At 36.2% G+C, this 27941-nt stretch overlaps 3 protein-coding genes across 12 annotated transcripts; 1 reads left to right on the top strand and 2 right to left on the bottom strand.

Annotated features, from left to right (window-relative positions):
- Nucleotides 1-9137, bottom strand: LOC110711512 (calmodulin-interacting protein 111-like). 2 transcript variants are annotated; one of them, XR_002509375.1, is made up of 12 exons: nucleotides 8611-9137; nucleotides 7910-8068; nucleotides 6554-7410; nucleotides 5800-6004; nucleotides 5460-5667; nucleotides 4741-5246; nucleotides 3396-3822; nucleotides 2920-3000; nucleotides 2601-2791; nucleotides 2329-2516; nucleotides 1835-1899; nucleotides 842-934 (listed from the first exon to the last, which is right to left on the bottom strand). XR_002509375.1 is itself a non-coding variant. In XM_021889919.1 (11 exons), exons 1-11 carry the CDS (start codon nucleotides 8908-8910, stop codon nucleotides 853-855), a joined length of 3204 nt encoding a protein of 1067 aa, XP_021745611.1. In that variant the 5' UTR covers nucleotides 8911-9137; the 3' UTR covers nucleotides 1-852. The 2 variants fall into 2 exon arrangements, 1 of the variants encoding a protein (XP_021745611.1); XM_021889919.1 differs by lacking the exon at nucleotides 1835-1899 and having other exon boundaries at nucleotides 1-934.
- A 76-nt stretch (nucleotides 9138-9213) lies between these two features.
- Nucleotides 9214-17222, top strand: LOC110711489 (tRNA 2'-phosphotransferase 1-like). Of its 9 annotated transcripts, none has more exons than XM_021889883.1 (11): nucleotides 9215-9390; nucleotides 9973-10028; nucleotides 10887-10996; nucleotides 12673-12826; nucleotides 13087-13209; nucleotides 13378-13525; nucleotides 14359-14448; nucleotides 16135-16189; nucleotides 16285-16407; nucleotides 16685-16741; nucleotides 16884-17222. In XM_021889883.1, the coding sequence occupies exons 4-11, from the start codon at nucleotides 12681-12683 to the stop codon at nucleotides 17012-17014; spliced, it is 873 nt and encodes a 290-aa protein (XP_021745575.1). In that variant the 5' UTR covers nucleotides 9215-9390; nucleotides 9973-10028; nucleotides 10887-10996; nucleotides 12673-12680; the 3' UTR covers nucleotides 17015-17222. The 9 variants fall into 9 exon arrangements, with proteins under 9 accessions (XP_021745580.1, XP_021745579.1, XP_021745575.1 ...); XM_021889881.1 differs by having other exon boundaries at nucleotides 9973-10755; XM_021889882.1 differs by having other exon boundaries at nucleotides 9215-9428.
- A 4882-nt stretch (nucleotides 17223-22104) lies between these two features.
- On the bottom strand, nucleotides 22105-25075 carry LOC110711714 (G2/mitotic-specific cyclin S13-7-like). Its single transcript, XM_021890133.1, has 9 exons — nucleotides 24890-25075; nucleotides 24245-24383; nucleotides 24082-24142; nucleotides 23754-23993; nucleotides 23518-23643; nucleotides 23169-23417; nucleotides 22935-23093; nucleotides 22666-22844; nucleotides 22105-22560 (listed from the first exon to the last, which is right to left on the bottom strand). The coding sequence occupies exons 1-9, from the start codon at nucleotides 24918-24920 to the stop codon at nucleotides 22413-22415; spliced, it is 1332 nt and encodes a 443-aa protein (XP_021745825.1). The 5' UTR covers nucleotides 24921-25075; the 3' UTR covers nucleotides 22105-22412.
- Between the last annotated feature and the right edge of the window lie 2866 nt (nucleotides 25076-27941).

Here is a 27941-nt window from a genome sequence, read left to right as displayed (position 1 = left end):
TAGTATGAAAATATAAAAACTTTCTAAAAGTGTAATTACTTCAGGCCCAATGAAGATAAAAATAGTAACAAAAGAAAAGTAACTCACTATAGTAATAGAAAAAAAATCTTTCCAAGTTAATTTTTACTTCAGAAATATATCACTCCTGTTTTTACTTTGTATCCGTACATAAAACTTCAACTTTCGTAGTTGATTCTTTCAACATCACAAATAAAAAAAAGGGTGAATAATTATGATATTAATAAAAAAGATATCATCATACAAAAAAGAAATAATTCCAAAATTCGAATATTGACAATAAAGAACCTACAAATATAAATAGACCATCCCTCCCACAGGCCACAGCTGTAGGACAGTGACAACAATCTTTGCGCAACCAAAAGGATACAAACACATTTTTCATATATTACCAACACCAATCCACCCACATACTTCTAAATCTTATACCAAATTTGAGGGCAACAAAATGTGCCTGAATAAACCAAATATATTTATAATTTAATTGTATAATAACCCCACCTAATTTGCTTGTCCAAAATCTGGGGGTTCCTTATCTTAACAATGTGTCACAGATTTAGTATCAGACATTCTAGTATTGCTTTGATTGGGTGTTTGCCCGAAACAGATCGTGCTTCTATCATGGTAATGGATAATTGTCGACAAGGTCTCTATCGAGTAATGGATAATCTATGTTCCTTTGTGAGTGTGTATGTACTTCAGAGGTTAATTTTGGCGCATGCATGCATGCATACGTGCATAACAAAAGAAGATGGTAAGGAAGCTCTCTGAGAGTCTGATCCAAGTTATGTGTGGAGAAATGAATCTGCAGCGACTGTGACATGTTTGCTTTAGTTACCTGTTTGAAGAGATGTTTCGCCGTGAAAGGGCAGCTGGGAGCCAAAGAGCAAGCTGCTGAATCCAATTCACTGGGTTCCTGCTTTTCCACATAAAAATACAAATTAGCGTTATAATTTAGTAGATGGTCCAGATCTGATGTTGATTGGACGGACTTTCACAAAAGGAGGGAATATGCCATCAGAAGCAAATCATTAACTAAGAAAGATAGTAAAGGAAAACCCAGCAAGAAAACCACTATACAACTTAAAAAAAAGGGTAGACAATAATCGAACTGCTAACCATGTTGGTTAAAAGAGATCAGTCAATGAACTCCCACATAGTTCTTCAAGCATTAGTAAAGTATTCATAGATAATTCAACATGAAAACATATTATAAGAGCAAAAAAGTGAGTACTTAACAAACAATAGGCTAATCCTCATTTAGTGTGATTAAACGATATTGACAATGACGCAATAGTTTTTCAAAAAGAGCTGCTACCTACTTTACTATCATTAGTCAGAAGTTAAAGCCATCTATATATATATATTTTACACCATAATTGGATGAGAAGAGACCCATATAGGCTACTTTAGTCACATAAAGAAGCAATAGCCAAGACAAAGTTTTAACTTAAAATAATCGTCCTAATTGTACTCGTTATGTTCTTCACATCAGATACAGCAATTTAATAAGATTGCATGATAATTATATTCCTTATCACCATGTCCTTGTCATTGAGAGATAACAACATTCTAAATTCAACACCCAGCATGATAGATCTCCACCAAGTAACAAGTCAACCAGATCCTGTGAGGCAGCAGGCCTAATATGCAATTTAAAATTCTCATATTTCGCAATCAGGGATGACAGATTTCCATATGGCAGTGACTTGCAAAACTAGTTTAAAAAACATTTCGAACTAATTGTCGGCACACTGAATGTATAATATATATATGATGTATAAGTGAACTTGAGCTTAGAGATGAAAACACTTACAGAGTACAAATTAGTAACTAGGGTACAGCCAGTTCCATATCAATAATTCTCATGCTACGACCAGTCTGACGGTGAAATGGAAAATGTTATTTCTTATTTATGCATGAGAATATTGAGCTTTAACGAAAGTAATCAAGCCCGCTCTAATTGTAAATCTCCAGTAGGATGTAATATATATAATAAATTTTTTTTTTTCCAATTTTAGCGTACTTTGCATGAAAAGAGACATTTTCTAGTTTCAATATGACATTTTCTCTTACTACAGAATCCAAAAGAAAAAAAGCTACTAAATTTTATGTAAGGGGCAGCAGTTACTGCCATCTTCTGCAACATCCTACTTGACTAACAATTGCTATTGAATGATCAAAGCAATAATCAGGTCCAAAAGCAAAAAGCATTCTTATGGAGGATCACAAGCAATTGGAAGGGATTTGTAAGCAGGTTGGCTAACATTTTAAACTAAAAAAAAAAGTGAAAAAGGAGAAAACTTCTACCAGGATGATGATTCGTTTCGTCCATTCAGCTGATGTTGATATGTTAAGTCATCTGATTGCGACTTGGAATATACGCTCCGCTGGAACTTGTCAGACAATTCTTGATAAGGTTGAACCTCTGATGGGTGTACACGGAGAATTGCATTCTTTAAATGCTCCATCTTTATCTCTGAAGAATTTAAGTTCTCCTGATTGCATTGAACTTGCATATAAAAACTTACAGCTGAAGATATAATGAATAATTCAACTACCCAAGAACTAAGACAACATACTTCAATTGCTGAAATTGCGGCTTCCCTGCAAATCAATGATATATCAGCACCAGTACAGCCTTCAGTGAAACGAGCCAGCTCTCTAATGTCAACATCAGAACTGCAAGGCATTTTACGCAAATGAACATGGAATACGTCAACACGATCTGCTTCACAAGGGGGTCCAACATATAACAGTCGATCAAACCGCCCTGTTCAATAACAAGGTCCAAAATCAAGACAATATTCTGAAGTTAAAAACACGAAGGAAAAGGAATAAAAGCCAACATAACCAAACATATATTCATGATTGTATATTACAGAGAAGCCGGAGGTTCACCTGGTCTAAGAAGGGCAGGATCAATCTTGTCAGGACGATTTGTTGCAGCAATAACAGTAACATTAACTCTTCCATTCAGACCTAGAAAAAAAAGGGTCTTCTCAGGGTTCCAGCCATCATATATAACACAAGTAAGAAATACCATTTGTGACCATACATTATACTCAAGCCTGGTTTACTATAATAGACTAAATTTCCTTCGTTGCACCACTTAATAAAAGGGGAACTTAATCTAAGATTGTACAGCAAGTTCCCGTTCAAGTTTATTGTAGATCACGAGAGTATAAAGGACATTTTCCAGTTCCATTAAGTATAATAAATCCAAACCCAAGGGAGGGGAAAGAAGAAGGGATAGGGAAAGCAACAAAGCAGCACGAAGACAATGACAGGTTAGTAGCTCAAACAGCTTTACAGCAATGTAACACTTCCAATCGTTTAAACAAAGATACTGCTACTAACCACACAGAAAGGCTTACCATCCAATTCAACCAAAAGTTGACTCATGACCCTATCTGCAACTGAAACACCATCACTTTCCTTTCCACGGATGACAGCAAGACTGTCTATTTCATCAAAAAATATTATTGATGGGGCGTTAGCTCTTGCTTTAGCAAATAGAGTTCTTACAGCCTTCTCAGATTCACCAACCCACTTGCTGAATAGCTCTGGACCCTTAACAGCCAGAAAATTCAGTCCTGCCTCAGAAGCTACAGCACGGGCCATCAGAGTTTTGCTGCATCCTGGGGGACCAAACATCAACACTCCTGTTGGTGGGCGGGTCCCAATTCGCTCAAAAGCATCTTGGTGCTTTTGAGGCCACTCAACAGCTTCCATCAACTGTGCCTTCACTTCCTCCTGTCCACCAACATCTTCCCACTTGACCTTAGGAATCTCAAGAATTATCTGCAGAACAAGCAGATTAGAGAGGAAAGGATTAAATCATACTTCATCATCATTCTAGTTGTTGACTCGAAAGACTGAAGCAACATCCCAATTCACATGCCAAAGGCTGGCAAAATACACATGGCCTAATGAATTGTGTGTGTGTGTGTGTGTGTGTGTGAGGAGTGGAAGAGAGGAGGGGGGGGGGGGAGGAATAGTACCGCATAAGATTCTCATAGAGTTATACCTACTGTAATACAGCAATATGTCACATTTCAGAGTGGTGGAAAGTCTCAAAACTCAGGTTAGAAATATTTGGCACATAGGTTTTAACATACCAGCATAATCTTATGTTGCATTAAGAACTTATTCAAGCTACTCATAACAGAGTTATAAAGCAATTCCCAAATGTACTTCTCCTCTATACCCAATGCATAACAGCAATGTGAGGAAGTTGGATAAAGAGAGCATCAATGTAGTTGTAAGTCAATACTGTTCAGCAATTAGTCATTTCAATATATCTGTGATTCAAGTGCATCTAATGATTAAGACAATTTCCTATTGCTAGATGTGCAACAAGTATAGAACATTAAGACGGGCAGTATGGCAATACAAGATCAAAACAGAAGTAAACTCAAGAAATTGCTCATAAGCTTCAAAATACACAGACATTATACTCCGTAATTAGTAACAGAATGAGCTCTGTTTCAAATACTATACATAGGGATTTGATAGTCATTTCTTAAAAAAGATACAAAACTCTCTCAAACTACTGTCTTTAAAATCATCAAGTTTGGTCTCAAATAATCAGCAAACAAATCCTTCACAATTTTATTTACTACATAAGCATTCTGAGATTCTGTTGAAATAAGGCATTGGCATACTAGTAAAATCTATTTTTCTATGAGCTTAAGTGATGGGAAAAGACATCCAGCATACCTCACGCATAGCACTTGGACGTATTTTCATTCTGGCCCTCTCAAAATCTTCGAAGGTTATCTTCAACATATATTCTGTTGAGGAAGAACACCCATAACTATCTAAAATCACTTCCTCTCTGTTATGTGTAACCACTGTTTCCTCAGAACTAGGAAATGGCACAGAAGTAATAGACTCAGTCAATTCCAAATCTTTTGAACATGAAGAAGCCTCAAGATCATCTACATATATTTCCCTGGCATCTCTTGCATAACAATCTCCCGACATCACACCAGAACCATCATGAGTAGATCTTTTAGAATATAAATCATCTATAGAGTTATTTGACTGAATACAACGCCTTAAGCAGACCATAGCTGCCTCATTTGAAAGGGAATCCAGATCTGCTCCGACAAAACCGTGTGTAGCCACAGCAAGCTGCTGGATTTGAGTAGATGAAAGAGAATGTTCCATTCTATCAAGAAGAGTAGTCAATATATCAAGTCGTTGATCAGGAGATGGTACACCTGTGTAAATATATACATTAGTAAATTATCTACTCCTAGGATGAGGCCTATGCTGTTCATGCATCACATAATATAGTGCGAAGTATATCATTATCTTGTACATGTATAGAACATCATATGAAAAGCATTGGCAACACAGCTCACATCATATCATGTGGAGTTTGTGATGTGGCAGCACAAGGATATACGATACCCTTTTGGAAGATAATTTACCTACTTCAATTTCTCTATCTAGTCTTCCAGGCCGTCTAAGTGCAGGCTCAATACACTCGAGCCTATTGGTAGCAGCAACTACAAGAAGACCATTTGTTATGCTTATCCCATCCATCAAATTCAGCAAAGTTGCAACCATCCTTTGCGATAGCTCTTCACCACCTTCTTTTCTGGCTGGCGCAATAGCATCCAGCTCATCAATAAAAACCTATACAACGAGTTTCCTAATCAGCAATATCCAAAACATATCAGGCAAATGACAAGCATTAACATCATCTAAACCTTTGAAGTCTACATATCACAATATCTAGGAACCAAAAAGTTGGGAAGCAGATCTAACCACAGAGGGGGCAGCTTCACTAGCTGACTTGAAGACATCATGGAGTCCCTGTTCACTTTCCCCGTGATATTGGCTGACAATTTCAGGTCCATTCACTTTAAAGAAGCTAACTCCAGCATCATGAGCACATAGTTGAGCCAAGGACGTCTTCCCAGTTCCAGGTGGCCCATGTAGCAGCACTCCTTTTGTTGTTCGTAACCCCAGACTAAAATAGTTAAATACTAATCAAGATACAATATCAACAATTGAAAAGGGAATCATAATGAAGCTCCTGTAGGATAGACAAATATGAGTACATAAGCAAGCATCTACTAACAATATCAAACATTTTATTCGTCATGATAAAAACAAAGTCACCATGATGGTAATCGATCCAGTAAGCTAAAGGTACAACAGACACTAGTACAGCTACTTTTTCAGATGTTCAACAGTCTGAAATCTAGAGTCAAAGCCACAGACTCAATATAATTTGCCAGGTTCAATAAATTGTCATTTTTTTTTCTTCATATATTCCACAATTTCTTTAGCTTTTTGCAAAAAATGATAGCATATTTCGCATACATTAGCTATAGTGATACTATTGGGGATCAAGTGCACTCACGATGCACTTTGCTACATGATAGTGAATGGTGCTGAAAGCTAATAAGAACAAATGCCACCATCAGAAGCTGTAAGTGTCTCCATATGAGCTTAGTTATAGAAAATTACAAGTAAACTGGAAAAAAAATATTTAGACTGGCAATTAATAACAAACCTTGACAAGGAATTCTTCACTGATGAAGAGATGATTTCTCGCAGAAGCGTGTATTCCTTCCATAGTCCGCCCAACATTGTACTTCCAACTCCCATTTTTACACTGACTTCCTTAGATTCCATTTTACCAGGACTTGAAGTTACTTTCTCTGGAGTCTCTGATGATACTGTTGACTGTGAACCAATTTTTATTTTTGTTGCATGATCTATGATGAATGCCTCTTTATCACAATGAAGTAGAGGAGTTTGGTTAGGATTTCTGGAAGTACTATCAGATGACAAACTTTTTAAACCCACCACTTCGAAAAGGCAAAGTCTAGAGAGCACTGGGACTGTGACGAGATTTCCACAAAGTAAAGCACGAGAACATAACCATGAAACAGCAGTACGCTGCAGAAGTTTGTTTGCGTCTTTATCTTCTAGGATTTCTTGCATCTCAATCGCGTCAAAATACGATACCTTTATGCCATTTAAATGAGAGATTAAATCTTCAGATGTCAGTGAACTCTTGCTAGGACTTGGAGAGCACGGCCTTGAGTGCTCAAGTGAGGGTGTCCGAGGGGAAGAAGGGTTGCCATTTTCATACTGTTTCATGGTTTTGCCTATAGAATTTCTAGATGGGGAAGATGCATCCATACTCTTTGCTGAAGCATTTTTGAAGGGTAGCAGTCTTAATGATAGTGCTTTGCAGTAATATACTGAAGAATGGTCCACAGAAGAGCTGTGAAGCTTTCCATTGCTTTGTATATGCGTAGTCAATGATCCACCCTGAATAGGTTGCACAAACAAAACTCTCCCAACAGGACAACCCAATGTATAATTTAGATTAGAAGAGATTTTAACTCCATTCTTTGAAAGCTGCAAGAGACAACACATGAGACACAGTCAATAGGATGCATACCCATCACTGGCTATATGGTTTTCGAATTCAAAGTACATGTTGAATTGGGTTCTCAACATAGATCTAATACATGGTAAAATTATATATCCACTTGTCAAGGATTTCAAACCTCCCCCCCCCTCCCCCCCAAATCCCCCCACTCCAAACAATTCAAAAAAATCCTTAAAATAATGGCTAGTCTTATGTGCACCATGTTATGTTCCTTGATTTACAAATAAAGGCCTTCAATGTTTTTTTCCAGATAAAAAAAGGTGAGCGAACCAGCTAAAAAATCTTTCAGCAATATATTGATTAGCTTGTGCTATAGAACAATAATACCCAAAATTTGGGTTTCTCAGCATACAATTTAACTCTGATAAGAAGTGATTTTTTTTTAAACTCCAATCCTTTTTCCAGTTAAATTCCACAAAACTCAATAAACCAAAATTCAAAAGGAGTAAATTTTTTCACTTAGACCTTACTAGAAGGAAATGCTGTTGCAAGGGCAAAATAGTTTCCTGCTTTGTTATCCAACTTCCCATCCCAATGAAGTCCAAATTGTTCACTGCATTCTGCAGATAATGAACTTAAAGGAAAACTACTGTTCGAATATCCATCTATCGAAGCGAGTGATACCTGCCACATTACGCAAAATCTGCAAATTATATACACAAAAATACACAATAGTATACTAATATTACAATTATCAACAAACTAATTACCCTCCAAAACACACAACTAGTGCATAAGAGCAACCCACATTAAAATGACAATTACAATAACAACAAATACCCACAATAAGCTTTCAAGTGCATTTAACAATAATACCTCATCTCATACATAAATCACTAAATGTTGAAATAAATACAAAACATGATATAATTATACTAAATAAGTCCTCTATTTCCTTCAAATTTGATCATCAAACTTGCAATTTTAAGTAAACAAGACGTATTTATAATCAGAAACCACGAAAGCTAGGGCAATTAACATATAATTCAATCAAAATAAACCAACCCACAATATTACAGGACTATAAAACACAAATTATCTCTTATAATGCAATTTCACAAGAACAATCTGTCATATAATAGTAAAAATCTGAGCAAGTAAATACAATCATACTACTAATTAGAACAAGAAATAATTACAAAAATTAGAAATAGTAGAAGAAATACCGAAACAAGGGAGGCAGGGGAGATGGAAGAAGCAAGCATAGAAGATTCAGAAAGCCAAATTTTGCAGCCCTTTTGGTGGGGGGAGGAATCGAACTCGGATAATTGGGCAATAAGAGAAGATTGAGTGATGAAAGAAGGGAACTTTCTGGAAGCTTCTTGGAGGGTATTTTGGAGGTCAATTTCAGAGAAAAAGGAGGAAGAAGAATGAGAAGAAGGTGAAGAAGGTGGGTTTTCTTGTTGTGATGATTGAAGCTTTGATAATGGAGTTTTTGATGATTTTTTCTTTGATTTTGAAGACATTTTGTCAATATGAAAGTGTGCAAATTGTGTATCGAAGGGTTGGTTTTACTACTGGAGACTGTGAGTATACAAGAAGGAGAAAGGGCAGGAATGAGGGAAGGGTTTTTCAGGGATGTCTAGGCCTGGTTATTGGGTAGGGCTACCCAATGGCAAAAAAGTCGGGCCTAATACTAAAGGGTTTTGACCCTTAAATTATTTTATGGACAGGGTTTTTATAAGGTTTTATTTTATAGGGTTTTTATATGATTTTATTTTATAGCTCAATAATTTAATAATTAAACTAAAAAGTCCAATAATAATGGTAAGGGTCAGCCACTGCCCTCACTTCCATTTTCTCTCTCTTCTCCTCTGTTCTTCCGCCCACCTTTCTCTCTCCTCCATTGAAGCGCACTCAGAGTTCTCCATTGAAGCCGCTTCTTAGAGTTCTCCATTGAAGCGCACTCAGAGTTCTCCATTGAAGCCACTTTCTCAGCTTCTCAGGTATTCGGCACGACGCTTCATTCCCTTCCAATTTGCAGGTTTATTTATACATTAAATTCCTCCTTTCGAAGTGTTATTTCTCTTTCCCAACGATCTAAAGCGTTATTTCTGTTTCTTTTTCTTCAATTTTCAATTGGATTTCTGCATTTCATCTCTCTTCCATTCTTTCTACCCCAATTCAATTTTAGGTCTCAAATATATTTCTCTTCCCCACTTTTTGAATTTCAGAAGCAATTAATTCCTTGTTTTGATATTCTCTTCATTTGGAAATATTACAAATATAATTGCGTGAGGATATTATATTTTTCTGGATAATATTGGTACTACAATGAGAGGAAATTTCAGTTGTTGAAAGTTAGTTTGGTGCAATGGTTCCTTTGTATTTGTTGTTCTACTTGATAATTCAATTTTGTTGTTCTACTTGATAATTCAATGTTCTTCACGATTTAAAATCAATTTTGTTTAAACATGTTTCATTTAAAATTTCAAATTACCTTCAATTATTAGATTCTATAGTGATTTCGAAGTATATCGGCTGATTATTTGATTGTTGCTGCTTTCTTTCTTATTCGGATTGATCAGTATTATAACAAGATTTGCAAGCGGGAGATTGTTAATATTATTGCTGAAGAATTAAGGTTGATTATCGATTTTTCTGAATTTACTTCGGTTTGAATTATTGATGTTCAATTTCTGCGAATTGTATCGGCTGTTTTGTTGATTGTTGCCGCTTTAATATTGGCCCGTTTCGCTTTAACCTCGACCATGACCCGACACTGACCCGTTAAATATCCATCATGGCCCGCAACCGACCCGCCCCGCTAACGACCCGCACAATAACCACCCCTAGGGATGTCAGTGGGGCGGGTCTAGTAGGAGATCCGCCATCGGGGCGGGGATGGGTCTAGCTTTGGCTGGTCGCGGGGTGGGGATGGGTCTAAAATCCATACCTGCCATGGGTGATGAGGCGGGGGTGGTTTTTTATGTAATACTCGCCCCGCCCCACCCCGCCTGATCCACCCCGTACCCGCCCAGCCCCGCCTGACCCACCCCATTTCCGACCCATACCCGCTTTATACCCACCTCATACCCGCGTAAGACCCGACCCATAGCATACAGGTGATAATAATGCTATAAAAAAAAAAAATATTACTACACCTAATGTCCTAATGAAATCTCTAGAAGACTAGAACCCAGTAACCCACTTACCACCCTCATTCTCAAAACAAAAACACTAGCCTACTCTCTCAGTCGTCTCTCCTCTCACCTCTCTCCTCTCAAGCGCTGAATCTACTTCCTCACACCCCTCTCTTCGATCCTTCTTCTTCAACCTCATGTGCAATCGGATCAGTTTCGACTAAATGGGTATATTTCTCGTCAATTTATTTGATAAAATTTTACGTTTTTGTTTGATCTAATTGAATTCAATTGTATCAACTTTGTTTCCCTGTTTTTTTACAATTGATGATGGTACTTCGGTTATATTCCGTTTCTAGATTAAGTTAATCTCGCCGCTCCTATCAAATCTCTCCTCTCAACGCTCCGATCTGCAATTCTTCAATTCTATTTGCGAGTTTCATTCGATCCTGCAACTCATTCAATTTAGGTAAACGTTTTCGCATTATTATCTTTGAATTTTCTGGTATTTGTCCTTTTTTGTAGATATGTAACCCATTTGTTCCTTGATTAAAATCGAATACAGTTGGAGTTCCGTTTATTTTTCTCCTGGTGTCATTTTTTGTTATGTGAAAATTTTAATTCTTTGGTATGCAAATACAGTTGGATTGAATCATAATTTTTTGTTATGTGAAATTTTTTTTGTTATGCGAATACAGTTGGATTGAATCATAATTTTTTGTTATGCACTTATGCGAATACAGTTGGATTGAATCATAATTTTAATTCTAGGACTTTGCTATGTGAAAATGTGATAGATGATGATATAAAAAAAAAAAAAAAACAAATAATGCACTGGAGGATTAATAGGAAGAAATAAATAAGACAACGAAGTACTGGAGGAGTAGTAAGAGGAATAAAGAGTGAGACATGAATTTGAATAGGTCTTGATAAATAGACTTGCAACAAGTGACAATAGGCTTTGTTGTGATATCACTTTCCTGTTTGAAGATTGTCTTGAGTTGTTTGGAAAAGTTGAAGGTGTGCTGGCTGTAATAGTTAAGATCCTCACTATGTTTGGGATCCTCACTATGTTCCTAGTGCTCTACAGATTGTTAGGAGAGGCCCCTTTCCCTTATCTTTGAATTCATGATTTTTTTTTATTTATTATTTTTTTTTTTATGTTTGGGCTCACCAATTACTATAACAAGTTTGAGACGAGCAATGGCCCAATTTGACAAGCACGTTTTGAGCTAGAGGTTATCGAACTTGGCGAGTATAGATCACGTTGTGTTGAGCACAGTTCAACTACGAACTACTCACTCAGCAAGAATCAGAAGCTGTCTGGTTACTCTGTCGGGTACATTGTGATAAGTAATGATATGAGTTTATGCATTGATAGGCCTTTCAACATGATATCTTCTGATAGCTGTGCTAGAAGCATGATCTGCCTGTGCTGCTGTGCATTGCTATTATTATTGCTGTTTCTGAGATGTCAAATGTGTTCAATACTGCAGTCAATATGTATGGTTTTGCAATTGAATTGCTGATTAGTGTTCAGATTAAGTTGAAGGGGGGTAGTGTGGTGGTGGTAGTAGTCAGGTTCTTACTTATTAAGGAGGGATAGTTAAGGGTGAGTGGATACTTAATGGTTACATAAGTTTGCTAAGAATATCTTACTTGTTCCTGAAGTTGAATCCTACCTCCCTTGATTGTGTGACTGTTGCAATTGTTGATAAATGGGACTTTTACAGTACCAAGGATTTGATGCAGTGTTGTTGGCTGTAATATATATATTCTTGTAATCTTATTCGACTTTAAGAGATGTAACTGTTGTTGATCCATTAATTCATTTTAGCTTTACACTTTGAAGTGAAATGACAAATGCATTGATGTGATTTTAATTTCTTCTAGCTACTGGTGTTTTTGTATTATTATCACTTTCATATGTTTGGTTTTCTATGTTCACTGATTTGTTCATGTCTAGTGCATTAATTGTCTTCATTTAATTTTTATAGGGGAGAATGACATCAAAGAATGAGAATAATGCTAGTGTTCCCACTTCAGCTAGTAATGCTAATGTTGAATTAGTACTGTGTTATACTATGACTTCTATGTAGTTTGAATGTATGGTCTTAATTCTTAACCGATGACTCCCTTCTATAGGAACATTAATGCTCCGAAGATTGCCGGTAACAATAGCATCAAAGGCTATCAATTACCCAATTTATCTTCGTCTTCTTCCTCCGCGACAATTCTCTCTCCTTACAATGGATGGAGGCAGGGAAAGCAGTAGCTTTTCCTTCTCCTCTTTACCGAGGTTTATCTCTTTATCCTCTATGTTTATGTTTGAAGTTGATTGATAAATAAGCTAAGTAGAACAATGATTTGAATTACATTTACTTTTGTTAGTTTAAGTCATGTACCCAGTGATTAATTGATTATTAATCGATTTGTATATTAGGAATTGAGAACCAATTATTGTATCGATAAAGATTTTTTATTAATAATTCAGATCATTTTTATAGGTCTAAAAATTCTTATTTTAAATTTTGTGTTATTGTGTTTTGTAATCTGCAGTTTAGCTGGAGGAAGAAAGCATGGAGACACGAGAAGCAATCGTGGTGGATCAAGAGGCCGTGGTCGTGGTCGTGGTGCTCCTACTGGTACTTCAGATAGAATTGATACTCTTGGTAGACTGTTGTAAGTACTACACAACCTTTTTTGTTTATACATTATTTCCTTTGCGTTATGAAGACTCTTTTTTCCTTATAAACATTGCAACCCTTTTTCATGAGGCTCAAGACTGTTAACATTTTGTTGTTTTTGTATTGGATTTGGAAACATAATCAAGCATTTTGTGTTTATTAGGGTACGTATATTGAGACATAATGCGACGGAGCTGAATTTGGACATGCGTAGTGATGGATATGTCAAGCTTCAAGATTTATTAAAGCTGAACATGAAAACAAGGTCAAATATCCCATTAAGCTCACATTCTATTGATGAAATTAGAGAAGTAAGTCCCATTGCTTTTTTTCTCACGCATTGATGATCACCCAATCGTGTAAAATAAGTTGATAGTTGATACAAATTTTATGATTGGATTATAGTTCTGCTGTGTTTCCATATTTCATTTAATCCTTAGGCACAATTCACAATTTTATTCATTCCCACTTTTTTTCATTGAGCATTTCATATGATCAACCATCATAGACATATTTTTCTAGTTTATCTTTAACAAGTGTCCTTGAATCTTTCCCCTTCAATTTGTGTGCCTTCCTACCACTTATTTATGACCAGAAGTCTTATGTATTCATTTCTATAAATTCTGCTGATGTGAAAAGACCTTGAAAGATCAACTTTTTTCATTATACTTCGTATATTCAATCTCTCTCCCTCCCCCTCTCCCCCAAACCCCAAGTATTTCCAATCTCTCCCCTCCCCTTTTCGATCAAGTAATGAAATTAACTCATTGCTTTTCCAAAAGAAAAAAAAGACAAACAATAGCTATAATATGATACAGTTTTAGACATTGTATTTCCTTTTATTAGACTACTTTCTTTTTTTTTATCCAAATTTGATACAAGTACATATGTATTACGGAGTACAATTTACCAAAAACTTTGCCAATTTGAAACCCAACAAGCTATTTGAGTAGGTTCTATTTTAGAATCTAAGCATAGAAGTAATTTGGGGCTTTTATTTTCTTGGCTCTGTAAAAACATGCAAATAAATTCAAGGCTTTATTTTATTATATTCTTATAATAGCTCATACTTATGTCTTTGGCATTGATTCTTTTAGTTCTTTTGTTCTCAATACACTTTGACACTGATGTGCATATTTTTCAGGCTGTAAGGATAGACAATAAGCAGAGGCTTGGCCTTTTGGAAAAGGATGGAGAACTGTGGATACGTGCAAACCAAGGTCATACTGTAAAGGTTAACTATTTTTGCAGTAGTATTATTGTGTATTAGTCTAGAAAAAAATTGTCAAGAACTGCTCCATGAGTCAAGTTTCGTTTCCTGGATTAATGGAGATGACCTAGATTGTTGGATTCTACTTTAGTTCTTCAGTTCATAAGCTAATTAAAATAGACTTGATTCATCTTGGAAATAATGGAGGATCTTTTTAATTTAAAGTGGAAAATATACAATTATAGGTGGAAATGAATAATTATTTCGTGAATTCAAAATGGAAGTAACAATCTTTTTTGCATTGCCGTGCTACATATTGTTTATTCCTAGTATGGCTTTGTTTGGTTAAAATAGGAGAGACAGTTAAAGAAGGGAAAAGGAAAGGAAACCCCTAATTTACGGAATATGTTTGTTTAGGAAGGGCAATTGTATGCTTTTTTTTTTTTTTTTTGTCGGTGATGTGGTCAGGAATAAAATCTCCTTAATCCCTCAAGGCAAGTGTCCCTTTCTCAGCACCCTCATTATGGTGTCTTCTGTTGTACCTATCACCGACAACTTCATCTTTATCTTGTTGTCAACCTTTTTTTTCTTGTTCCCTCTCAATATCCCTTCACCCGTAACAGCCTCCATCTGCTGGTCAACTCACTCCTAGGTCTCCTACCTTTCCCACCCTACAGTCCCCTCCGCTAACAATTCTATCCTCATCGTGCTGTTTAGAATTGATGTCCTTGGTAGTGCATGAGCTTCCTACTAACTCTCTGTCTCATTAGTTCAGTTCCCAAGTGCTCCTTTGGTAGTAGAATTGACCATGAAGCTCTTAATCTGGAGCCTTGCTGGTCAAATCTAATTATTTATAGCTTGTAGTGCACAAGTTTCCTACTAGCTCCCTGTCTCATTAGTTCAGCTCCCAGGGCGCTTTGGTAGTAGAACTGACCATGAAGGATCTTAATCTGGAGTCTTGCTGGTCAAATTTAACCATTTACGGCTCACCATTGTTGTGGTTAGCTGACAGGTATTCATATACACTTTTAAATATGCTGTTATTGTGTCCTTTCTGGTTATTATGGTGGTTAAAATGCCATCAGCTTTACTGTGACTTAAGGTCAGCAGATGATTGGGGCATTTTCACTGGGAAATAAATTGGCATATGGAGTGAGGAATATAGTGTGTTGCACTTGTGGGCATAAGAATGGGGAAGGTAGTATGTTAAAGTTGAGAACATTTGGCCCAGTCCATGAGTATATATAGCAATAAAGGGGAATGGAATGATTGGAAATACTTGGTGTTTGGGGAGAGGGGAGAATATGATGAATCGGGTTTGATTTTGATTTTTTATTTTTTTTCTTTTTTTTTTTTAATTTTTTGAATAGGGGGATTGAGGCTAAAATTTGTGTGCAAAATGGCCCTTTGGTTATTTGCTATGTATTTTATGGGAACGTAGAGGCAAATTTTAAAAAATTAGGTTTTCAGGTATCGCCATCCGAACTTGTTTGAAGCTTTTTTACCCATGGGCATTGGCAAAAGCAATATGGCCATGACCCTTGGCTTTTCAATTCCATGTGAGGTTTTTAGGGAGTAGTCTTTGGAGCTTGGGGAAAATCCACCTAGTGCTTTGTTGTTTTATTTTCTTTCTAAAAACAATAGATGTTTCTTGTTGAACTCTTTTCCGTAACATCTGCTTCACTGTTATTTCTCTCTTTGGCTATTCAGTCTGTAGAGAGTGAGAGTTTATTGAAGCCGATCCTTTCTGCTGAAGAGGTCCCTGGTATGCTCTGCGCTTAAGGACTCAGATCTCCATATTGCTTGCTGGCAAATTACTCTGTTTAGAAGATAACTCTTAGAAATTTCTTTCATATGTAGTTTGTGTTCATGGTACATATAAGAGGCTTCTTCAATCTATTCTTGCATCTGGTCTCAAGCGAATGAGCAGGTTGCACATTCACTTTGCATGTGGCTTACCATCAGATGGAGAAGTAAAAAGTGGTATGTAAACTGTATATGGAGAGTTTTCCTGATCAGTTTTTTAGTCTTTTGTGATTTCCTGTGGACCATTAAGATTTGCAATCTTCTGCATGTTTCTTTTACTAATTTATTTCTCATAATTCTCTCACCACACTGTGAGCAGTATTGTTATTTATATATTATTATATTGTACATGACAAATTCTGTAAATTGATAACATAGTTACTAATGTGATCAACGGTGATATGTTAAAAATTCCTATGAATCTACAATGATGTGTTTTGGGCCATTTTTCCAGGTTTTAGGCGTGATGTTAACATGATAATCTTCATAGACACAACGAAAGCAATGGAAGGTACACCTCCAGGTTTCTGTATTTTATATCTATAACTCTGCTGCTCATAGCTTGTCGAAAGTAATTTTTAGTGACAACATAGACCCCCCCTCCCCCTGACCAAATCTGATGCAATTTTTTTCACCATGTCTTACCTTGGCAGATGGAATGAAGTTTTACAAGTCTGAAAATGGGGTAATACTGACAGAAGGCTTTGATGGCGTTGTCCCTGTTAAATATTTCCAGAAAATCGAGTCATGGCCTAAAAGAAACCCGGTGCCTTTCCAAGTTTAAATTATTTAGACAAATGTATTACTTCCTGTGTACCCTTATTATAGTTGGATCCGTATACAAGTATTCTTTTCATCAACATGTCCACGTTGGACTTTGTGACTCACAAAACAATCTGATTTAAATAGGAACAGAGGTAGTATTAATGAGGTTATGTGAAATTGACATGATATAGTATATTATGTAAATGAAAATTCTGCTGTTAAGCTGATTTTTGTTTTATAGGCAATATCAAATACTGATTTCTAAACTGAATCTCTTAGGCTCTTTCAAGTTTCAACACAGGTGGTTAGTAATTATTGTACCAATTTTATCCGAGGATTATCCTTGGTACTGTAAAAGTCCCATTTATCAACAATTGCAACAGTCACACAATCAAGGGAGGTAGGATTCAACTTCAGGTACAAGTAAGAAAGTCTTAGCAAACTTAGGTAACCATTAAGTATCCACTCACCCTTAACTATCCCTCCTTAATAAGTAAGAACCTGACTACCACCACCACACTACCCCCCTTCAACTTAATCTGAACACTAATCAGCAATTCAATTGCAAAACCATACATATTGACTGCAGTATTGAACACATTTGACATCTCAGAAACAGCAATAATAATAGCAATGCACAGCAGCACAGGCAGATCATGCTTCTAGCACAGCTATCAGAAGATATCATGTTGAAAGGCCTATCAATGCATAAACTCATATCATTACTTATCACAATGTACCTGACAGAGTAACCAGACAGCTTTTGATTCTTGCTGAGTGAGAGTAGTTCGTAGTTGAACTGTGCTCAACACAACGTGATCTATACTCGCCAAGTTTGATAACCTCTAGCTCAAAATGTGCTTGTCAAATTGGGCCATTGCTCATCTCAAACTCGTTATAGTAATTGGTGAGCCCAAACATTTAAAAAAAAAAAAAAAAAAAAAAAAACCATTTGAAGTTTTACTCAATTACAAAAAGTTTTTTCATAGTCCAGCAAAGCTCAAGTATTCAAGTCCATGCAACCAAGGCTCATACTAAGGACCTTACTCCTAAGATGAGGGTGGGTAAGTGGGTTACTGGGTTCTAGTCTTCTAGAGATTTCATAAGGACATTAGGTGTAGTAATATTATTTTTTTTTTTATCACATTATTATCACCTGTATGCTATGGGTCGGGTCTTACGCGGGTATGGGGTGGGTATAAAGCAGGTATGGGTTGAGTATGGGGTGGGTCAGGCGGGGCGAGGCGGGTACGAGGTGGGTCAGGCGAGGCGGGGCGGGTCTGGGCGGGGTTGATATTACATAAAAACCACCCCTGCCACATCACCCATGGCGGGTATGTATTTTAGACTCATTCCCGCCCCGCGACCCGCCAAAGCTAGATCCATCCCGGCCCCATCGGGGCGAGGATGGGGCGGGTCTCCTACTAGACCCGCCCCACTGACATCCCTAGGGTTTTTGAACTTAACCTTCAAGGAGTCAGGGACTCAGGGTTCGAAGCGTGCGTGAAAAAAAATATATACTTTAATAATTTCATTTATTGTCGATTTACTTTTAGGGAAATTATCAATGATACCCCTAGGTTCGGGCTTTTCTCAATGATACACTTCATTAAATTTTCATTATCACCGGTACACCTAAACTATTCCCTAAATACCTACCGTACCCTTTCCGTTAAAAAAACGTTAGTTTTGGCTTTTTTTCAATTTTTTTAACTTAAAAAAATTAATTAACTATTTTTAACTTATTTTTTTTAAAAGAAAAACCTTATATCTCCCTCATCTCCCTTTTAGGACCTTCCTCCAACCCCTTCCACCACCTAGGCCAACAACACTATGGCGCCACCCCCAACACCATCACCATCACCACCACCACCACAAACCTCAAAACCCCCACAACTTAACAACCAACATATAACTCGACCCCCAAACCACGACCCTACCCCGAATCCACTTCAACCACCACCGCCACACCAATTCATCCACCACCATCCCCACCACCACCCAAAACTTACCCACCAAACTCGAAACCACCAGCCAACCCAACCACAAAACCCCATTAACCCAAACCCGGCCAACCTCAAAACCATTCGAAAACCCACCAAAACAAACCCGACATTGGGTTCGACGTGAAATCGGGGCAGGGAGTTCGACGCGGCTTGAATCGGAGGATGGGGGAGGTCAGCGACGTCGGAATCGGGGGATGGGGTTGGTCAGCAAGATCGATATTTAGGGGGAGTGGGTTTGGATTAATGGGGGAGGTTAGTGCTGATTTCTCTCTGGAATAATCATCCAAATCTTCCATCTTTCAATGATTTTTCTCACTTTCTATCTCTCTCTAATTGATGTTGATGGTGGTTGGAGATGGTGGTAGCGGTTGCAGTGGGGAATTGCGAAGCTAGAGGCGCTGCTCTGGGCAGTAATTAATTGAGGTTGATGCAAGGGATGCGTGGTTGTTGCTGTTGTAGTTGTTGCGGTGGTGATTGGAGGTGGTCTGGGTGTGGGAATGCGTGGGAGTTGGGGCTGATGATGCGGTGAGGTGGCAAGCTGCTGGTTGTGTTTGGTGGATGGTGGTTGAAATGGTGGTGCCGCTGTGGGGGCGTGAAGTGGTGCGGCGTGGGTAATTGAGAGGAGCAGGGGAGGCATATTGGTGTGAATGGTGGAACAAGGGATTAGCAGGGAAGGTCAGTTTCATTGGTTTCGACCATAATTAACGTTTTTTTAACGAAAAGGGTACGGTAGGTATTTAGGGAAAAGTTTAGGTGGGGGCGTGAAGTGGTGCGGCGTGGGTAATTGAGAGGAGCAGGGGAGGCATATTGGTGTGAATGGTGGAACAAGGGATTAGCAGGGAAGGTCAGTTTCATTGGTTTCGACCATAATTAACGTTTTTTTAACGAAAAGGGTACGGTAGGTATTTAGGGAAAAGTTTAGGTGTACCGGTGATAATGAAAGTTTAATGAAGTGTATCATTGAGAAAAGCCCGAACCTGGGGGGTATCATTGATAATTTCCCTTACTTTTAATAATTTCAACTAAGGTATATTTTTTAAGGTTTATTTTTTTAATAATTTTAGATTTTTCCTCCAATAGTCCCAAAAACCGGATACCTGCTGAAATGGTAATTTTTTTTCTTTTTTAAATGCCCCATGTCAGCACATGATTGGCCTAATATAAAAAAAAAATTAAAAAAATTAGAAAACAATCTCAGCCACCTCCACCGTGAAATCCTAGCCAACCCCCACCGTGAAAACCGGCCGCCCACCTCCCTAACCCCTCGAAAATGGCCGGCTAAGGTGGTTTTAGGGGTTAGGAGTGGTCGGCCGACCGTGTTCTTGGGATAGAGGAGACGGTCGGCCGTTTGCCGACGAGGACGAGATAGGGGTTGGCCGTGGCGTTTTGAAGTGGCAGGAGGGGAGGGGGTGGTGGTTGTTAGGGTTTTAGTTGTTTTTATTATATATATTTTTTTCCTTAGCTTTTTTTTTAAATTATAAACCAATCACGTGTTGACACGTGTATTGGTTACCTATTACAACAAGTCGTTGATTTGGTGTTGACCGGTTGGGACTATTGGAGGCAAAGTCAGGGCATAGTTAGGATTATTAAAAGTAGGAATTATTAGAAGTAAATCGGCAATAATTGGAATTATTAATTAAAGTGCATTTTTATCAATAAAAAAAAAGGGAGTCGTTCGGGTTATGTAGTTTTGGCCTTCGGGTTTGAGTCAATGTAAATAAATTTGTTCTAAAATTTCATCATAATCACTATTGTAGAGTATCATATATTAGGGATAAATTTTTCGTTCTTTTGGTTTTGACTTTCGAGAATAAGTAAGTAATTAGTTTCGTTAAGTGATTCCTATTTTGATTAGTTGAATACAATAAGACCTAAAATCCTTTATAAGACTTTAGTCAAGACTAATAATAATCCTTATATTGAGGAACACATTCTCTTATGAATCCTTAATTTTAGAAGAATATATAAGATTGTTTAAAAAAAAAAAAAATCAAGGCGTAATCGGCAATAGTTTGAATAAAGCAATTGGCTAGCAAATCAAGGCGTAATCCAGAACAACAAGATCGAGTTGATTCAAGTCTCCCCACTACCGTTGTGCCGTATTTTGTATGATAATGTTGTTGGAGTGGCTATTTCAAATATGATTCCGCTTTAACTTTTTAATTTATTTTTTCCTCGGGGCCTAACTCCTCGTTTGCAGCAAAAAAGAATAGTGCTTATTGTTTTGCATATTTCTTCAAAAAGGAAGAATGCACAATTCGTTTTGCAACTATATTACATGTAGTACATTAAACCTTGTACAATCAACATCACTTCTCAATAATTATTAAACCTTAAATCTCTATGCAATATGCTCACACATGGAGAGAGTATTATCATAATAACAAAAGTATACTTGTAGAAAATTAAGCTTATAAATTTAGTTGTTGATAGTGGCCTCAAGAATACTACCACTATTGCCTCATTGATTAGACTTATTGATAAGGACTCTGCTTTCAAACTAGTTCTATTTTTCATGTTACTATTTTAGTTCCTTTTCTCATGTAGAAAATTTCCCAACATGATTTTCTAACTAGGATTTGTTAATTTGGTACCTCAAGTGTGTTAACAATTTTGGTGAAGGAATGTCGCACATAATTCATAACTTACTCCTGAAAGAGATTAACATGAATATTATGTCAACTTGCCAAGGTATTAACTAAAAAAAAAAAAAAAGGTAAATTTGAAGTACCTAATTGAAATTGTAAAAGTACAAGCATTCAATTTAAGTTAATATTCAATGTCGTCTCTTATCTATTAAAAAGTCTGTGCAACTGCACAGAGCCCATATTAATTTATCTAATATGTACACGTGAAAAATTCGTTTTGATGAAGATGAGGCCGTGTGTACAATTTTATGTCAATTTTATGCCGGCAAAATTAGTTTTGATAAAGTTCTATATTTATATAGAGGGAGTAGGATGTACAATCTTTTTCAATGAGGCACATTTCTGGTTTTGGCTCTTGAACATTCAGACAAGGAGCACATTCTAAGATAAGCCCACAGTTTAATATCCAAGCTCTCAACAAATTGAAAAAGTAAAGACTTGAAATATAGAAGGCAAAATGCTCCATGATTCTAATTTGCCTAACTTTTTTTTAATATTGAAACCAGATTGTAATTAAGCTGTTGTTACATCATGTTTAATTTGTCTAATTTTTTTTATAACTTTTACCATTGAGAGCAAACTCCAAAAATTAAGGTGATCAAAAACTGCTCAACTATTAGACAATACATTATACTCCGTATATTGATGAGTTGTATAATTTTCATCAACATAAGAGAGAAATCACACTAGATAAGTTTTCTATGCTGTCATCAGCAATGACAAAAGTTAATCTAAAGAATCATAACCGATCATCACCAAGCTATGATGAGGACAGAACCAAGAGAGACATGGGTGGTGAGCACATAGCCACAGCACATTTCTCAGGCTTTGAGTATTTCTTGTACACAGTCTGCAGTTTGTGTCCTGGGGCTACTGAGTGCAGGTTTGCCAGCATCTTTGCACAATCCCTGAAAATCCCAACAATACCGCGAAAATTCGAGTCAATCATCAATCGATATGATATAGTCACAGTTATATGAGCATATATAAGTTATACATGTCAAGGGAATTACATGAGTTGTGACTCTGAAAACCCGGTGTGAGTTCTGAGGGTCTCGGTCCAACCAGGTGCCTTGAACAAGGTAAGCCGAGCAACATAGACAGCCGAGGCAGCAACCATGGATGGGCAAAAGGAGATGGAGCCATAGTGCATCAGAGCAAGCTCAGATAGGAAGTAGACCAAGTTCTCCATCTGCCATAAGCATAAACAGGTCAGATTAAGCAGAACATTTCTACCAGAAAATGGACAGATACAAGCATTTGTTCTGAGATAGATACTCACTTCACCATCAGGAATCGAGGCCTTGATGTATCGCGAAAGGAAAACATATGGGGTAGGAACAGTTATGTACCACTCTAGCTGGCCTAGTATGGCCTTCTCCATTTTCAGAATTTGTTCATTGCTGTATGCCCTTTCTGATATGCTCACAAAGTCATTAACCTGAAACATTTACAAGAATTAATCCAGGGTTTCAAAACTATAAACAGCACAGTACATAATTTCTGCAGTAAGTACCTCAGGAGCCCAGATTTCCTCATACTTGCAGGCAATCAACATAGCACCAATACCCAGAAGCTGCAATTCTCTCCTTGGGACAGATTTCGACGAAAGAAACCGATCAACCAAGTTAATGGTCAGATAAAGGGTCTCAGGCATAAGCTCAAATCTGTTGTGCACTTCAATCAACCAATCAACTAAGATAGCCCTCATTTTTTCGTTGATTTCGGGTTGCGAATTCATGTAGTCACAAGGCCGACTCTCATTCTACCACCAAAAACAAGAGCAATTCATCAATCCCTTGCTACTTCCAACAAGAACCATGACTAAACTAAAGTTCTAAAAGCGGGTTTTAATAAAATTATACCTCTGCTATCTTATAGAAAGTGTAGATATCTTCAACATATTCAACCACAGCTAACTCATTATCAACATCAGATGCATCAATGTCAACTACTTGTTCCTTTGGCTTGTTAGTCAGACCACAAGCAGCCTATAATCCCACCAAAAACAGCTTATTCAGAATCCAATGTAACAGTATTTTAACAAATATATCATTCAAAGCAAAGTCTCAAATGTCAGCAAATTAGTTCAAAAATATACCTTGCTCCTAGCAGTAAGTAGAGCAGTCATACTAGGAACCTTCTTCTTCTTCTTATAACCAACTGATCTTTCATTCTGAGTCACCAATTTCTCTGGTTTCTCCTGTTTCTTATCTTCTGTATCAGGGCTTATCTCAATCACTTCCACTGATTTCGGTTTCGTAGTCGGGACCGCCCTCTTAGTCGGTGGCTTTGGCACCACCGGCACCACCACTGCCTTTCCTGCCACTCCTGGGGCAGCCTGCACAACATCAAAAATCAATATCAATATCATTCCAATAAAAATTTTCAACACCCACACAAAAATTAATGAAAAGTTATTATTAGACCTTCTTGATCTTGTTATCTCCACCAGCCTGTGCATTAGCAAGTAATTTGGCCCCAAAACTCCTGTAAACAAAGTAGCATAAATTTAGGTTTAGAAATTAAAATATACAAAATCGAATTCAATTTGTAAAAATAATACAAAATTTCAATTGATTTGGGGAAAACCTTGTAATGGGTCTTTGTAGTTTGCCTTCAACATCTCGAATTGTAACAAGATTACCAATATCATTCAAAGCTTTTCTGTTTCTGCCCTGTCCTTCTGCTGCGTTCTTTTGCTTGATTCCGCCATTATTATTACCTTCAACTGCAAAAAAAATTCTTGGATATTAGTTTTAGTGAAATAATAAAGAATTTTATCAAAAGAAAAATATTAAATAATGAAACCCAGAAAATTAAGAGGATGATTAAATTTTGGGGCAAAAATTAATGGAACCCAGAAAATCAATTCGACATTAAACGAGTTGCAGATCCCAAACATTCAATTAAACAACAGACAATTGACGATCGAATCGTTTAAAATCCACGAACCTAGAAAAATTATTTTAGAAAAATGAAAAGATGAAGATTACCCAGAAATTTTTTCGAACACAAAACGATTTTAAGATGATGAAATTTCAAATACTAAATACAAAAGGCGGCGATTGAATCCTTTCAACACGAATCAGAAAAACCCAGATAAAAAAAAAATCACAGAAAATTACCCAGAAATCATTAAAATCCTTCTGGGTTTATTCAACATAAACGAAACCAACATCAAATTGAAAAATCAGAAATTGAAAGAAGGGGATGAAAAGAGAGATAAAGACGTACCATTTTGAGGAAGAACTACTCTGGAAGCCATGGATTTTAATGGAAGAAGAAAAGTTAGAGAGAGGGGATCAAAATCAAATCAGGGAAAAAAACGAAACAGATTAATTTGAATTTCTCTGTTTCCCCCTCTTTTTATTCTGTTGTTATAGAAGGGTGAAGAAGAAGAAGATGGGAGAAACTGCGACTGTGAATTGCCCTATTTTGTAAGATGAGAGCCAAGGTGCTTCTTTCTAACGGTCATATTATTGTATTTGAAAATATAGCCGTTGGGTGGCTTCTTTGAAAATTGAGATGTCTATACGAGGAGGGCATAAAAAAAAATTGAACAAATTAGGATTTTTTTTTTAAGGAAATTATTCTACCTACCAAAAGGAAATAAATCAACCTTATTGTTTCAAAAAAAAAAAAATTTAAATTTAAAAAAAAAAAAAAAAAACAATTCATTTGGTCGATTAAATAAAAAAAAAAAAAAAACTCTTTGAAGTGCAGAGTAGTATTTCCATTAAAAAATAAAAAACTATATAGTAGTATAATTAGAGCAACTCCAATGGTTATACCTAGGAATTTGCTTCCAATTATAAATAGTTTCGAGCTACTAGTTTGACCATTGGAGCTAAAATATGCAATTAACTTGATCAAGCAAATTAGCTTTTTGAAAAAAAAAAACTTGTCAAAAAAAAATGGTAAAAGTAAATTAGTAATTAAGATGAAAACAATAAATTAATAATTTAAATAGTAAGCTAGTAGCTAACCATTATGATTTAAACTAGCTAGAAATATAATTAGCTTAAAAAGCTTATATGACATGACAAGCTAATTTGACAATTAGCTTGTCATTGAAGTTGCTCTTACTTAGTTACTTGTACATAATTTAGGTGAAAATAGTATGCATTTTATTAATTTATTGTACTCTGTAATTAAGCATGTTCTATGAAAGTGTTGAAGGAACTCAATATTGTGACCTTGTAGAAGTGTGTATTTTTTTTTTTTTTTCCGAATACTCCAATTTATCTTTATTTTTCCATAAAAATATGTTACAATCGTTAATTATATATTCTTTGATTTTTTTTTTAATTTCCGTCCTATATTTTTGTTGCATCTTTCGAGAATCTCATTTAATTAATTAAATTAATCATCAAAAATAATTTAATATTTTTAGTGATAGAAAATATCCCTAGAATATTCTCATCCTAGGTTTAAGATATAATTTTTATAAGAATATCATTATGTTATCTTTACATATTTTGTTAGTTACCTAATATGATTAGGATTCTCATTGTAACTCTATAAATATTGATCAATGGAAATCACTCCAATCAAGGAGTTTATATTATCTGACATGGTATCAGAGCTTAGGTGAGATCTTGGAATCATATGCAAAAATTCTCACCCTGCCGGTGGGTTAGAAAATTAAACCCACCGGTGGGATATACACAATTTTTTATGCTTTTGCAAACACACAAATATAGATTATTTTTTTTCCTTTCTCAAAGTTTTTTTTTTAGAATTTACATGTGGATCACACAATCCACTTAGTGTTGTACCATAATTTCCACAATCTCCCAACGTAGCCTTGCAGACTTCCGTCTTGTCTATTGTGGATTTGCGTGACATTATTAATTGTTCTCTTATTTGGCCACACAACACTAAAATTATTTCAAGAGATGGACCTTTCTCTACCCGTGTGCAGCAGCCCTTTGGCGCGCCACAACAGTCCAACAACAACACTGTCAATCCAAGGGCTCATAAACGCATTAGTACAACACCCTTATTTGTTTTCTTCAACTGTGATTTCCCGTAAAAATGTAGTGTCTTCTCTCCGATGATGGTTTGATCCCTTATCTTCTTCTTCTCTGGATCTACAACTTGGCCCAAGTCTGTGCGCGGCTCTTCTCCTTCTCCTTTGGCCTAGCATGCAACGCTTATCTCTACTCTACGTAGGTCGTGGCTGTTGCTTCTCATCGTCATCACCGGCACACTTCTACTACTTCTCCTTTGATCATGGGTTACCATATTATCCTTACCATTAGATCGTGATTCAGATCCAGTCCGAGCATTCGATTTTCTCCCGCTTCGACTGAGGGGGTATGATTGAGAATATCCATAGAATATTCTCATCCTAGGTTTAAGATATAATTGTATAAGAATATCTTTATAATATCTTTACATATCTTGTTAGGTACCTAATATGATTAGGACGTAGCTCTATAAATATTGATCAATGGAATTCGCTCTAATCAAGGAGTTTATATTATCTGACATTTAGATTAGAAAAAGATAAAATTTCCACTTTAATTCTTCGTTAATTCGCTTGCATAACACTAAATGTAAAGAATAAAAAGGAATAGAGTGAGTATATAATTGTATATTTGATTGTGTAATACTTCCTTCGTTTTTTTTACTTGTACACTATTCATGTATTTCACTTTGACTAGCTTTAATGATTTATAGCTAAGCAAAAATATAGTCATGTGGGATTTGTTAGATTCGTCTCGTTTATACTATTTTAATATCAAGTGTTTATAATTTTTACATATTGGTATTTAAAGATATTAACGATTGAAATCATGCATCGGCAAGCATGAAAAGAAAAGTGTTGCAACTATAAAAAAACAGAGGAAGTGTATAATTATACTGCCTCCATTTTTTAAAGTTCGACTCACTTATTATTTATGTGGTCAAAATAAAAGAACTACGACCACATTTTATGATTTATACAATAGAAATATAAATTAGCATTTTAGATCTTATTAGGTTCCCCTTATTATAAATTTTCAAAATATCAATTTTTTATAATTTTCGCTTATACATAGCCGAAAATATTCATGGTCAAATATGTTCATTGGAGATCGCGTAAATACAAAGTATATTGAACTTTTAAGAACGGAAGGAGTAATTATTTTATGAAATTTGACATAAATCTAAAAAATTGTAAAATTATGGCACCAGTGTGTGAAATCTGTGAACGCATAACCTCACATTAAAGTTTTAATCATAATTCATTAATTCCAATGTTGAACTTATGCCTCTTAATTCTTAAATAATACAGTAC

Source organism: Chenopodium quinoa, unplaced genomic scaffold (assembly GCF_001683475.1).
Source record: "Chenopodium quinoa cultivar QQ74 unplaced genomic scaffold, ASM168347v1, whole genome shotgun sequence".
NCBI classification, from domain to species: Eukaryota; Viridiplantae; Streptophyta; class Magnoliopsida; order Caryophyllales; family Amaranthaceae; genus Chenopodium; species Chenopodium quinoa.
Note: the sequence above shows the minus strand (reverse complement) of the source record. Positions and strands in the feature narration are given on the sequence as shown.